Source organism: Hibiscus syriacus, unplaced genomic scaffold, assembly GCF_006381635.1.
Source record: "Hibiscus syriacus cultivar Baekdansim isolate YM2019G1 unplaced genomic scaffold, ASM638163v2 tig00011718_pilon, whole genome shotgun sequence".
Taxonomy (NCBI): Eukaryota; Viridiplantae; Streptophyta; class Magnoliopsida; order Malvales; family Malvaceae; genus Hibiscus; species Hibiscus syriacus.
The window spans coordinates 702,866-715,069 of record NW_024062254.1 but is presented as its reverse complement, the minus strand read 5'-3'; the positions used below and the strand labels follow the sequence as shown (position 1 = coordinate 715,069).

General features: G+C 33.5%; 2 protein-coding genes across 2 annotated transcripts; both read left to right on the top strand.

Annotated features, from left to right (window-relative positions):
* Positions 1–2,868: 2,868 nt before the first annotated feature.
* On the top strand, positions 2,869–4,849 carry LOC120204810 (PLASMODESMATA CALLOSE-BINDING PROTEIN 1-like). Its single transcript, XM_039204825.1, has 3 exons — positions 2,869–3,227; positions 3,297–3,330; positions 4,530–4,849. Exons 1-3 carry the CDS (start codon positions 2,909–2,911, stop codon positions 4,780–4,782), a joined length of 606 nt encoding a protein of 201 aa, XP_039060756.1. The 5' UTR covers positions 2,869–2,908; the 3' UTR covers positions 4,783–4,849.
* A 1,759-nt stretch (positions 4,850–6,608) lies between these two features.
* On the top strand, positions 6,609–9,662 carry LOC120204866 (ER lumen protein-retaining receptor). Its single transcript, XM_039204875.1, has 6 exons — positions 6,609–6,886; positions 8,123–8,388; positions 8,592–8,707; positions 8,995–9,068; positions 9,225–9,288; positions 9,462–9,662. The coding sequence occupies exons 1-6, from the start codon at positions 6,796–6,798 to the stop codon at positions 9,496–9,498; spliced, it is 648 nt and encodes a 215-aa protein (XP_039060806.1). The 5' UTR covers positions 6,609–6,795; the 3' UTR covers positions 9,499–9,662.
* Positions 9,663–12,204: the final 2,542 nt, after the last annotated feature.

The window sequence follows — 12,204 nt, the reverse complement described above, 5'->3', positions numbered from 1 at the left end:
CTTCCTCCACTGACCATACAATATCTGATCGGAGATTAGAGCTGCTCCTCCTCCCTGGAAACCCTGAACTTCAGACAATTCTTTTGTGTTTCGACTTTTAAATACTTTTTTAAAGCCCATGTCTGATTGATTGATGTTTAGTTGTCGAGTTCAAACAATTATTTTATTTAATTTTAATTTTAATATATATTTTTTAAATAATTTAGAGTAAATAAAAGATAATATTTTAAAGATAATTTTAATCTTTTTAACATTGAACGCTTACATCCCTAATATTTATAGTACTCGAACCTAAATCCTCATAAATAACAATAATTCATTTACCCCTAGCATCTATTTTCTCTTTAATCATCATTTAAAGATGTTTTTAAAATATATTTTAATAATTTTGAAAAATTAGAAAAGAAAATAATAATTGATCAAGCCAAAATTAATATGAATGCCGAAATTGAATACAATATATAAAAAAAATAGGACGAACAGTGGAACATAAAAGCATGCACGTAGGATAATAAAAATTTCATAGTGCGAGATGAAATAATGTTTGCTTTTCATGTTTTCTGAATTACGTTTATAAAATCGGTTTAATCATAAAATTTTGTGCGTATTATTCATATTGTCATTTAATTATGTGATTAACGATGTCTTACCTGTATGGGCTGACGCAAAATTTTATATTAGATTGGTGAATTTGAATTTAAAGGGAATAAATTTGAGCTTATAAAATTTCAGTGAGACGAAAATAGATTTTTAATAGAAAATACAAGGCTTAATATCAAAATAAATATCCAAACTATATCGATTTTCCTAAATTATATAAAGTAAAATTATATTTTTTTAGGACAGGTTGAGTCGAGTATTTTTAACCCTAAATTCGAACCCAACTTGAGCATCATTATATGTTAGGAGTAGGGATGGGTACTGGTCGGATTTGGGTCGGGTTTCAGTCAATCCGACCAAACTCGAAAATTATACATCCTTCATCCGACCCAATCTTACCTGAAAAATATACACTATCCACCCGATTCGAAACCAATCTGACTTTTTGAGATAAAATCCAAACTCGATCTGATCCGACCTGAAATAATATATTTATTAAAAAAATATTATTTTTATTCAATAAAATAGGGATTTAACTGAAAAAATAATATATAGAGTTGTATTATTGTAATTATCCCTAAATATATAAGGTAAAATTATATTTTTTGGCGTCAGGTCGGGTAGAGTATTTGTAACCCTAAATCCAAACCCGACCGACCCGAACATAACCTCTAAAAAATCGATCGGACCTAATCCGAACATGAATTTTTTTTAAAAAAAAAATTGACCCGATCAAGTCGGGTCGAGTCAAAACCCATCGAGTTTGTATCTCGTGCCCATCCCTAAAATTTAAAGTGAGAATAAACATTTAAAATTTTGAGGGACGAAAATATATTTTCAATACAAAATACAATAAAAATATTTAAAATATATGATAATTTTAAAATTTTAGGATCAACACTACTACGTATACACACATAGCAAACCAAAGCCGAAGTGAGCTCGGTTCAACGGTCGTGTGGTTGCCTCGAAGCATGTCTTCTCGAAACCGTGGCATGCGAGATTGTCCCGACCAACGACGGAAATATTCGCATCAAATGCTCGAAAACTGGGAAATTTTTTAGGGTAGACTCCGACTGGATATGAGCAGATTCCGATGACACAACCACCAACAATGTCTACACCTTGGTTCGCCCCATCAAAGTCGACGAGAAGACCATAGCCCAAATCAACCTGGGGAACAATAATTTCTGCAAGAGGTACACGATAGATAACCTCGTTTTCGTCAATGCTCTTGCTGCAGTTATCACCTCTGTTACCGAAGAAGTCAAAATCAGGGTGGAGAAGGCTGTGTTGACAAGAGAGATTTACGATGTCAACTATGATGTCGATAATTCTAGGGTTTACAACCAATCAGTCCTGGTCGTGTCTCATGATTCCGTTAGCAACTGTACCGACCAGCCATCCACTATGGACGTCAAGCTTGCATATAGAGATACTAAGACCAGTTCTTGGAAGACTGATTTTTCGCTAACCTTGGGCATGAAGACAGGCATACACATGAGTGTCCCGTTGATTGCCGATGGAAGCATCGAATTGTCGGCCGAAGTTGGAACGGGAGTTGAGTGGGGAAAGGCCTTCCAAACGTCCACCGATCTGGAAGTCAAGACCACGGTTACCGTGCCGCCAATGACTAAGGTTACGGTTAATCTAGTAGCGACCAAAGGTCTGTACGAAGTTCCTTACTCGTACCTGCAAAGGGACACTCTATGGAGGGGCAAGTGTCGTGACAAAAGTCGAAGGAGGTACCTACTTTGGTTCTAATTACTCCAACCTGAACTTTCAGACCAACTCAGAGGTGCTACCTTCAGTGAGCAAAACCTAATCCAATAACAACAAGGAAAGATAGTCTGATCTCCTGTCTGCATGTCTTATTTTTTTTTTTCTGCTGATGATCATTTTGTAACTTTTAATAGTCGATAAACTTAATAAGATAATATCATATAGTCAGGGGACCATTTGTATATTTTACCTATTAAAATTCCATCTGTTGTACTTATAAATAAAAAAATTTGAGTTATTAATATATATATATATATATATATATATATATATATATATTGTAAAAAATATTTCTCTCCTGAAGATTCACTGCACTAGAGAATCCAGTTCAGTAGAATCCAAGAGATCCAATTACAATCAACCATTCAAAGCAAAACCAACCAGAATAAGAGAATCCAATACTTATTCTACGAATATCACATTATATTTTCTCTTTCCTTTGCCAAAATCCCGACCAAAACATATACAAATACAAAATATTTCTCTTTTCGACTTCTGTCTTGCTTTACCAAATTAACTCTCTTCCATGGCAGTACCGATCTCCAAACCAGCATTGTTCTTCTTCTTCCTCTCGTTGCTGATAAAACCCTCGTCGGTTGCTCGAGCGCAGAGCTGGTGCGTGGCTCGGAGCGACGCGAGTTACCAGGCACTGCAGACCGCACTCGACTATGCGTGCGGCTCCGGCGCCGATTGTGGCCCTATACAGTCCGATGGGCTTTGTTTTCTTCCGAATACAATCCAGGCTCATGCTTCTTATGCTTTCAGTAGCTATTATCAACGTCGAGCCATGGCTCCCGGTTCCTGTGACTTTTCAGGCACCGGCACTGTTGCTAAAACTGACCCCAGTTTGTTCTTTGGAAACACTTCAAGTTTACTTCTTTTTGTTCATTTTCTGAATGGGTTTTTTTTTGTAGGTTATGGATCTTGTATGTACCCTTCTTCTCAAAGGTATGTGTTTCTTTTTCTCTTGAATTATGAAAAGAAATGAACAATGGTGTATTTCCTTTTCCCTTTTCTTTTTCCTTTTCCTTTTGTTTGCTGGGTGGCTTTAGAAGGATTTTGCTGTGATTTCTTGAGTTTCACGCATTCTTTTGATTACAGACAGTGGTGCTGGTAAATAGTAATATATATAAACAAAGTTGAATCAACTCTAATAGAGGGCGAGGTGGTTTAATATGAGTTTCATCATAGTGTGAATGTCACTAGTCTAATAGTTGTAGATTAGACGGATATAATCGGTTGACGATAAATTTGGTCCAGGTAAATCACATGGACCTATCAAAACTCTTACTAATAGGTCACAATTTCTTGAAGTTAGATCTTCGAGATCTTTCTTTCGGAGACGTTCTCCTCGTACCATATGAGGTTCTTGAGGAATGTTAAGTGTTTGAGGTTTTTTCTTCGAATATGTCTTTTTAAGATCTTACCTATGAATAGGTTTTCCGAAGGCTTCGATATGCAGAGTATTAATGACACACGGAGGATGTTTGGCGGAGATAAAACAAGGCTAAATTACGAATTTAGTACTAAAACTATCAGTTTTTATCCGTTTTAGTACATAAACTTTCAACTCTTTTTCAAAATCATACATAACTTTTAGTTTTTATTTCATTTTAGTTCCTCGTTCTTAAAAACTAAACATGTGATTTTCACGTGACACTTTTTTTATGGATAAATTACATCATTCATCACTTAATTTCTTCTCAATCCTATTTTGGTCACTAAAGTTTATTTTTTTAATTTAAATACTTAAATTTATTTTTTTAATTTAATTAATTAACTTTCAAATTATTCCTAATTTAATCACTCAAACTTTCAAATTTATTTTTTAATTTTAAATTATATATTAATAAAATAATAAAAAATATCATGTCATAAAACTATTAATAAAATAAAATAGAGTGATTAAAATAGGTGATTTTGAAAAAAAATTGAAAGTTAAGGTACCAAAACAGACCAAAACTGAGTTTAGGTGCTAAACATGTAATTTACCCATGAAACAATTACAGTCACTAGTACTTGGGTTACCTGTGTGTGCATTGGGTCAATGTAGTGCATATTGCTTAACGTGTTGCTCTATAATTATCTGTAGTTCTTGTTTCTACCATTTTTATGATTTTAACAGCTTGGGGTCATGAAATTTCCAGGTCGGCCGGAGGGATCGCTACACTGGGGTCGGGGTCACGGAACAACCCGAATGTACCAACGACGACCACGACAAGTGCCCCGATCACTAGCGGAGATGGCGGTACCGAGATAAATAACGCTGGACTCACCCCTCCATTTCCCACAACAGATGAATCTAAAGCTTCATTAGATGGCATAGTCACCAAAAACTCAATGTTCATCATGATCTTACTTGTTCTATCATTTATTTTGCACCCAGTTTGGAACTTTTAAACCATGATGGGAAGAGGCGTTTTTGTTAGAGGTTGGAGCCTTCTTTCTTAGCTATTTTATCGAATGGAACAGACGATTTCGGAAAGATTATTCGAATAAAATCATTCAATTTTATCCATAAGAACCTAAACGAAATATCTGCAGTATAATCAGGCTGCATGTCCCAGCAGAGTTTACCAGGTGCTGAACCTGATGTGAAGTTAAACGCACGAAATCCACCCGTAAATTTACCCGGAGTCTTCGACGGTAGCTCGTCCGCATGTGTAATCGCCATTTTCTCTCCGTTGCCGCCATCACCGATTGTGATATGTACGGGACCTCAAGGATCCGAGTTGAAATCACACACCTGGTTCGACTTCTCGTAGGCATGAACCTGGTGGTTATTGCCAAATGAACACACAAACCATCAGTTCTCAAAGTGCATCCTCCATGCTGTGCATGTGCTGTACCACGGAGGATGCCGTGTTGCGACCAGCCAAGGAGTCACTCTTCTATCGACTTTCTTTCGCAAGGTCAGTCTTCGACCACCGGTATTGATCCTCTGTTGAAAGAATACAGAGATTAGCTCCTACGGCACTCGGTTTTACAGGTGAGTACTTGATACAGGGTACATATTCGACACAAATACACTAATTAGTCCTTCTGAACTCTCACCTGCATTGAAAGAATAATAGGACATCAACGACGATCCTCTCTCGTCCGACGGAAATGCAAATCGAGCACTATAAGCCGCAAACGCCTTCTTCTCGATCTGTTCCGTGATCCCGTGGTTCGCTATCATCGTCAAGGGAACATTGGACACCAGAGGTTGCATAAATCTGATACATCAAGTAGACGGCACCGGTTAACGATGCCAATGAGTAGATAAAAGCCATTTCAAACTAACAATATAACTTATTTGGTACCAAATTGAAAATTAAGACACCTAATGTGTAATTAATCTCAACTTTAGTTAACTCATTTAATGTGAGACCCAAAAGGCCCATCCAGAAATTAGTCTCTCTATTATACATTCAAAACCCAAACAAAGGCCCATTTGAGAAATACATAAATCTTTTGGTCAAATTCTCTTTTAGTCCATGTACTACATGTAAGTTTTGTATTTAGTCCATATTCTCTTACATAATATAAATGATTATAAGGTAATGTTTGTTTAAGTTTTTTTTAATTATCTGCAACGAGCATATCTTATAGATACAATTGTTCTAATCTGGAATCTCTAGAAAAAATAATACCTCTTTAATTTAGTACTTTTTCATGTACTTTTTAATTTTTTATAATGATTTATTTTTAGTTTATTAGATTTTATATGATGAGTAAGTTATCAATTTTTTTTGTTTTTTAATTTAATAATTTTATATTCTTAAAATTTAGTCTCTTTATTATTTAAATCAGAATTGAATTTTTAAAACTTTAAAGGATAAAAATTAAAATTGGAATCCATCAAACGATCTTAGTGGTTAAAGAGAGTGTTTTTCTCCCTAGAGGTCTCAGATTCAAGTATATGCATTTACAATATGTTTGTAAGTACAAGACATTATCTGTTCAAAGATAACTCTAAACCATTTGACATTGAACACTCACACCTCTGATATTCCTGGTGCTCGAGTCGGGACCTCAATAAATAATAATAATTTTTTTACCGCTGAGGTCGCTTGGTCCATACCACCATGTACTATTAAAAAATGAAATTGAACCAATTAAAGGACATGGACTAAGTTAATAACTTATAAATAGTATAGTGACTAAAGACAGGATTTGACCTTCCTTTTTTTCCTTCATTTTCCTGCCTTCTCAGAAAGGAGTAAATAGTTTTCTGGGGAAAAGGAGAGGGATTCCAAAGGAGTAAATAAACTTTTGGATCAATCCGAGATCTTCCTTTTTTTTCCCCTCCCAGAAAGAAACTTTCCCGGTTGATTCGCACACTGAAACCAGAAGCAAAATCAGTCAAATTACATTTTGTTTTGTTTTATTTAAAATTTTGAGAAATATTGAGTGGAACGAAAGGTGAAGATGAATATATTCAGATTAGCAGGGGACATGACCCATTTACTTAGTGTTCTTGTTTTGCTTCTCAAGATCCACACAATCAAATCTTGTGCCGGTACGTTCTTTTTCCTAATATTTACTTCATTTTTTATGGGTTCAATTCATTTTATTTTCTACTTTTTTTCTTCAGTAATTTACTGCATAAGATGAAAAGAAATCAATATTTAGATTAAATTGTTTGTGGGTTTTTGTTAATTTATTGGTTTCTCTGAATTGTTTAACATTTTATTGAATACCCAAATCGGAATCGTGTAAAATGTTGAACTATAGCCTGCTAAAAATGTGGCATTTTTCATGTGTCTGGAATATAAATTCTTGTATTTTCTGAGTTCATTTCTACTAATTTGAATTTATATGTTCATTGGAAGTTTAGAAGAATCTACTTTGAGTTAAAGTTTAGTTTGTGGTTGGATTTAGTGACACTGTTGAGTTCAAGGGGATTTTGGTGGATTTTGGTATTCTTTCAATTTGTAGAAATAATATCTTAAGGGTTTGAAGTTTGCAATGAGTGTTTATCATGCCTTGGAAATTTTATCGAAATCGATAAGCTGATTACATTTGTGGGAAATTTAAGCAAGCGGTTTTATGTCTTGCTGGCCTCATGTTTCGAGACGAATTTGATTATATCGGTATACGACGAGTGCCTTAAACTATAACCACAGCTGAGATAGGGTTTTCTTCTCGCCCTATTACAAGTTGATTTGAAGCAGCAATGCCACCTATAGTTTTATTTGCTTGATCAAGTTGATTATTTCCATTTGCACAACTACCTTAGTCGGGGGGGGGGGGTTCCTTCACTTTAAAATGATGCTGTGAGGTGCGATGGATGGAGTATTCATGGGTCGATAAAGCCATTTACTTGCTGGAACATGAGGCTGTTGTTATTTTTTTGATAAGACATGAGGCTGTTGTTATAGAATTTAGAGATGCTATCAATTGAGGATTCAGTGAGCAAAATCTTGCAAAGATTAAGTGGCTATATGCTTACGGAGGTTCTATCACATTCTGATGGAGTATTTCGAGCTTTTTCTTCGTAAATTACATATGCATAGATATGCTTATAGCATTTCAACCATGATTATTGTTATAGGAAGAAAAGAAATAGTATGTAATGGAACTCTAAAAGTAGGAATCCTATATGCTTGTATTCATTCATAGGCATGCCACAACATTTGATTTGAAGGGAAAGATTTGATTCTGTCTCGCACTCCTTGTCATGTGTTAGCTGTTTTCTGGCTCTAAATCTTTTTTCTATAATATGTCGTCCACTCGTCCTATATTTTTTGTGCAGGAATTTCCCTGAAGACGCAGGAACTCTATGCTATAGTCTTTGCTACTCGTTACTTGGACATATTCACTAGTTATATCTCGCCTTATAACACAATCATGAAGCTAATATTCCTGGGAAGCTCTTTCTCAATTGTATGGTACATGCGATATCACAAGATAGTTCGTAGATCTTATGATAAGGACCAGGATACATTTCGGCATTATATCCTTATGCTGCCTTGCCTGATTCTTGCCCTTCTTATAAATGAGAAGTTCACCTTCAAAGAGGTATCAACATGCTCCTTCCTGTTTGTTGGAAAATATAACAACCATTTCCGTGTAGTCATTACAATCATGATTCTATACGATAAATTCATTCCGGTTGTCTTAGAAGTTACGTGCACTATCGATGTGTTTACATTAAGAAATCATCCATTTCTGACTATATTTTCATATCTTGGCTATTTGTCTTACAAAAAACTGTTGAACAGGTCATGTGGACATTTTCCTTGTATTTGGAAGCTGTCGCCATACTTCCTCAGCTTGTATTGTTGCAACGGACTAGAAATATTGACAACTTGACCGGACAATATGTTTTTCTCCTCGGGTAAATTTAAAGTTCCACTGTATGACATATATTTCCTAATCAGTTGCAGGCTTGCTGTAATTTTGTTACCTTGCATGAAGGACCCTTACTTCCTGGCTTTCATTTCCCCATAATGTTGCTTGCCTCCTTCCATGTTAATTTAGCAAGAAAAGTTGATATGGTGTCGGACCAAAGTTCTCGTTAATCTCGAAATTCATATCCCAAAAAACTTAAAGACAGAAGTGATATACGAATTTCTCATTACTAAATTATCAGTTAGGAACTAATATTGTTCCTTCTCATTGCAGTGCATACAGAGCATTGTACATATTGAACTGGATTTATCGGTACTTTACCGAAGAGCATTTTGTCCACTGGATAAGTATGTCTTCCCTCTCTCTATCTTCCTCTTCGTCTCGATCATAGGTGTATGAAGAATGTTTGTATATATATATATATATGGGCATGCATTTGCGATATTTAATGTTGTATATGTTATTTCGAACACATTGTTTATATGATTTCTTTTTTTTTTCAGCTTGGATTTCAGGGCTTGTCCAGACATTGTTGTATGCTGATTTCTTCTACTATTACTTCCAGAGGTAAAACACCTATATCCCTCCAAAAACCAGTTTACTACGGGACGGACCAACCCGCCACCTCTAAAAATTTCAAATTATTATATATTTTATGTATTCTTTTTGTTTTTTCTATTTATAATCTATTTTCGCCCCGTCGTTAATTTGATTGTATCTGGTTATGTCTATATCTGCAGCTGGAAGAAAAATGTGAAGCTCCAATTGCCAGCTTGAGAATCTAATGGCGCAAGTTTACCAGTAGCATGCATAGATGTCAGTACTTGATATTCGAAGTTTGGGTAAACTACATAAGTTGTCCCTAACTTTTAGGACATTTGCATTTTAGTCATCGAACCATTAAAACCTACAATACAGTTACTGAACTTTTAGGAGATCAATCATCTCTAACTATATAAAGATAAATTATACTATTATTATAGGGTCGGGTTGCATATTTTTCACAATAAGCCCAAATCTGACCTAAACCTAAATTTTGTATAACCAAAAAAAAATCACATTCTATAAAATCGAATTGAATCAAAGCCTATCAAATTCAGATTAAATACACATTCCTAATTACAATTCACTATAAGCACATGTCAAAGAAATTTAGAAGGAACCTGTATGAAAATATATTTGGCAGCAAGTAATATGATATAGAGAAGGCATAATATCAAAATTAAGACCCAAAAAGGTCTTTTTGTCTCGTATTCTTTTTTAGGAGTATTTTGACTCATAACGTTTCACTTTGGGAAAAAAAACCTTCTTTATAGATAGAAAGTATTAAAATAGGGTCTTTTTTTTAACTTAAAATGAAATCTTGAGGGTTAAAATACTCTAAAAAAAAGAATGTGGACCAAAGTGATTATTCCGTCAAATGTTAGTTGTTTTTTTGCCCTAAAATAAAATGTTAGGGGTTAAAATGTTTCAAAAAATAGAATAAGGTCAAAATGACCATTCTGATAAACATTGGGGCTAATTTTGGTATTATGCCCAGAAAAATTAATAACCTAAACTACACCATTCTATGTCCAACTCACACTTTCGTCCAAAGTGTTGACCACAAAATGACAACTCACAAGACTTAAAACTTGCCGGAGTCTTCATCAAGTTCATACACCAATTTACTTAAATTTATAATTAATATAATTTAAATATTTTATTTATTTTAAAATTAAATTGTATTAGGACTATTTATTTATTAATATAAATTTTAAGTTTAATTTTTTTTAATCACCAGTATCTGATCAATCGATAGATTAATTTAGATTGAACGTTAAAGAGACTTGTTCATAAAGACGATCCTCCAAGTCCAATTTTTTTTTTTTCATTTACAATATTAAAATACGAATATCTAATATTATTAAAGAGTTTAATGTCTCATCTTATATTTAACCATAAATTCAAATTTTATTAATAATACATTAACGCATTAATTATTAAAGCTTTTAATAAATTCATATATATTTTTATATTATGTTTATATTATTTTCTCATATAATATTTTAGTTTTATTTATTGACTAGGTCATATAATGATATTATGTTCATGTATGTTGACCACCGATTCTTTTTGGCTTAATATAAAATTAAGTGCCTAAACTATACTCCAAAATTAACTTTTAGTACCTAAGGAATTTTTCCTTAAAAATAGGTACCTAATGTTTTCTTCGTTATATTTTAAATTCCGTTTAAAAAGCAGTTAAGTGAACGTTCAGATTTTTTTTAAACAAAATATTTTTAAATAATATTTTATTCTTTTAAAAAAATAAAAAATATATAAACATGACACTGTCACTTAACGAGTTTTTTAACGGTAGACACCTAAAAGTGAAACAGAGAAAATATTAGGCACCTAATTTTTTTTAAAAAATCTTTAAATACCAAAAATTAATTTTAGATATAATTTAGGCACTTATTTTTATATTAAACCATTCTTTTTCTCTGTTAAGTAAATTTCCAATGTGAACGGCACAAATTGTGATATAATTGCAACGACTCAGGTACAAGAGAAGACTACTCTTTTCTCTACAAAGTAAAGACCCATAGAATTAGGGGTGTGTAAAATTACCCGACCCGACCCGCCGACCCGGATCTAAAAAAACCGAGTAATTCTCTAAAAAAAATTACCCGGCCGGGTCGGGTACCCGGCCCGACATTTCCCGGGTCGGGCCCGGGTCACAAAATCTAGTTTTTCCGGGTACCCGGTTACCCGAGTACCCGGTTAGTTTTTTTTTTATTTTATATATATAATTATATAAAATATAAATGAATTATTTATATTATGGATTATTATATTTTTGTATTTTGAACTTTTAAATTTTATGTTCGGATATTAGAGTATGTAATTCGAAGTTTCGAACATTTAAATTTGTGTATATATTTTTTTAAATTAATAAATTGAAAATTAAAAATTAAAAATCGGGTATCGGATACCTGTAAAATCCGGAAACCCGATTACCGGATACCCGTAACATCTGGATCGGGACACGGGGCCGAGAAATCGTCGACCCGGAAGTTCTGGGTACCTGGAAATCAAGTACCCGAAAATCCAGGTACCCGAATTTGCACACACCCCTACATAGAATAGTCATCATCAAATTTTAAAGGATTTTTGTTCATTAAATTTTATAATAAATTATATGTTCAATACTTAAATTATTAATTTTATTCCATTTTAATATCTAAACTTTAATTTTTTATATCAAACGTTTAATTTAAATTCCAATTTAATACTTCATCATTAAAAATTTAACACAGATTACATGAAATTATTTTTCCTTTCTCAATATTTATAACTTCAAATACAAATAACAATAGTGTAGTCAGTTGTGTTAGTCGTACTCCACTTTCTTATCTTTTCTTTACGTGAAAACGATCACACGTTAAGTATAGCTTATTGAGGTATTATAAACAGATTTAGGTGAGTTAAAATATAAAA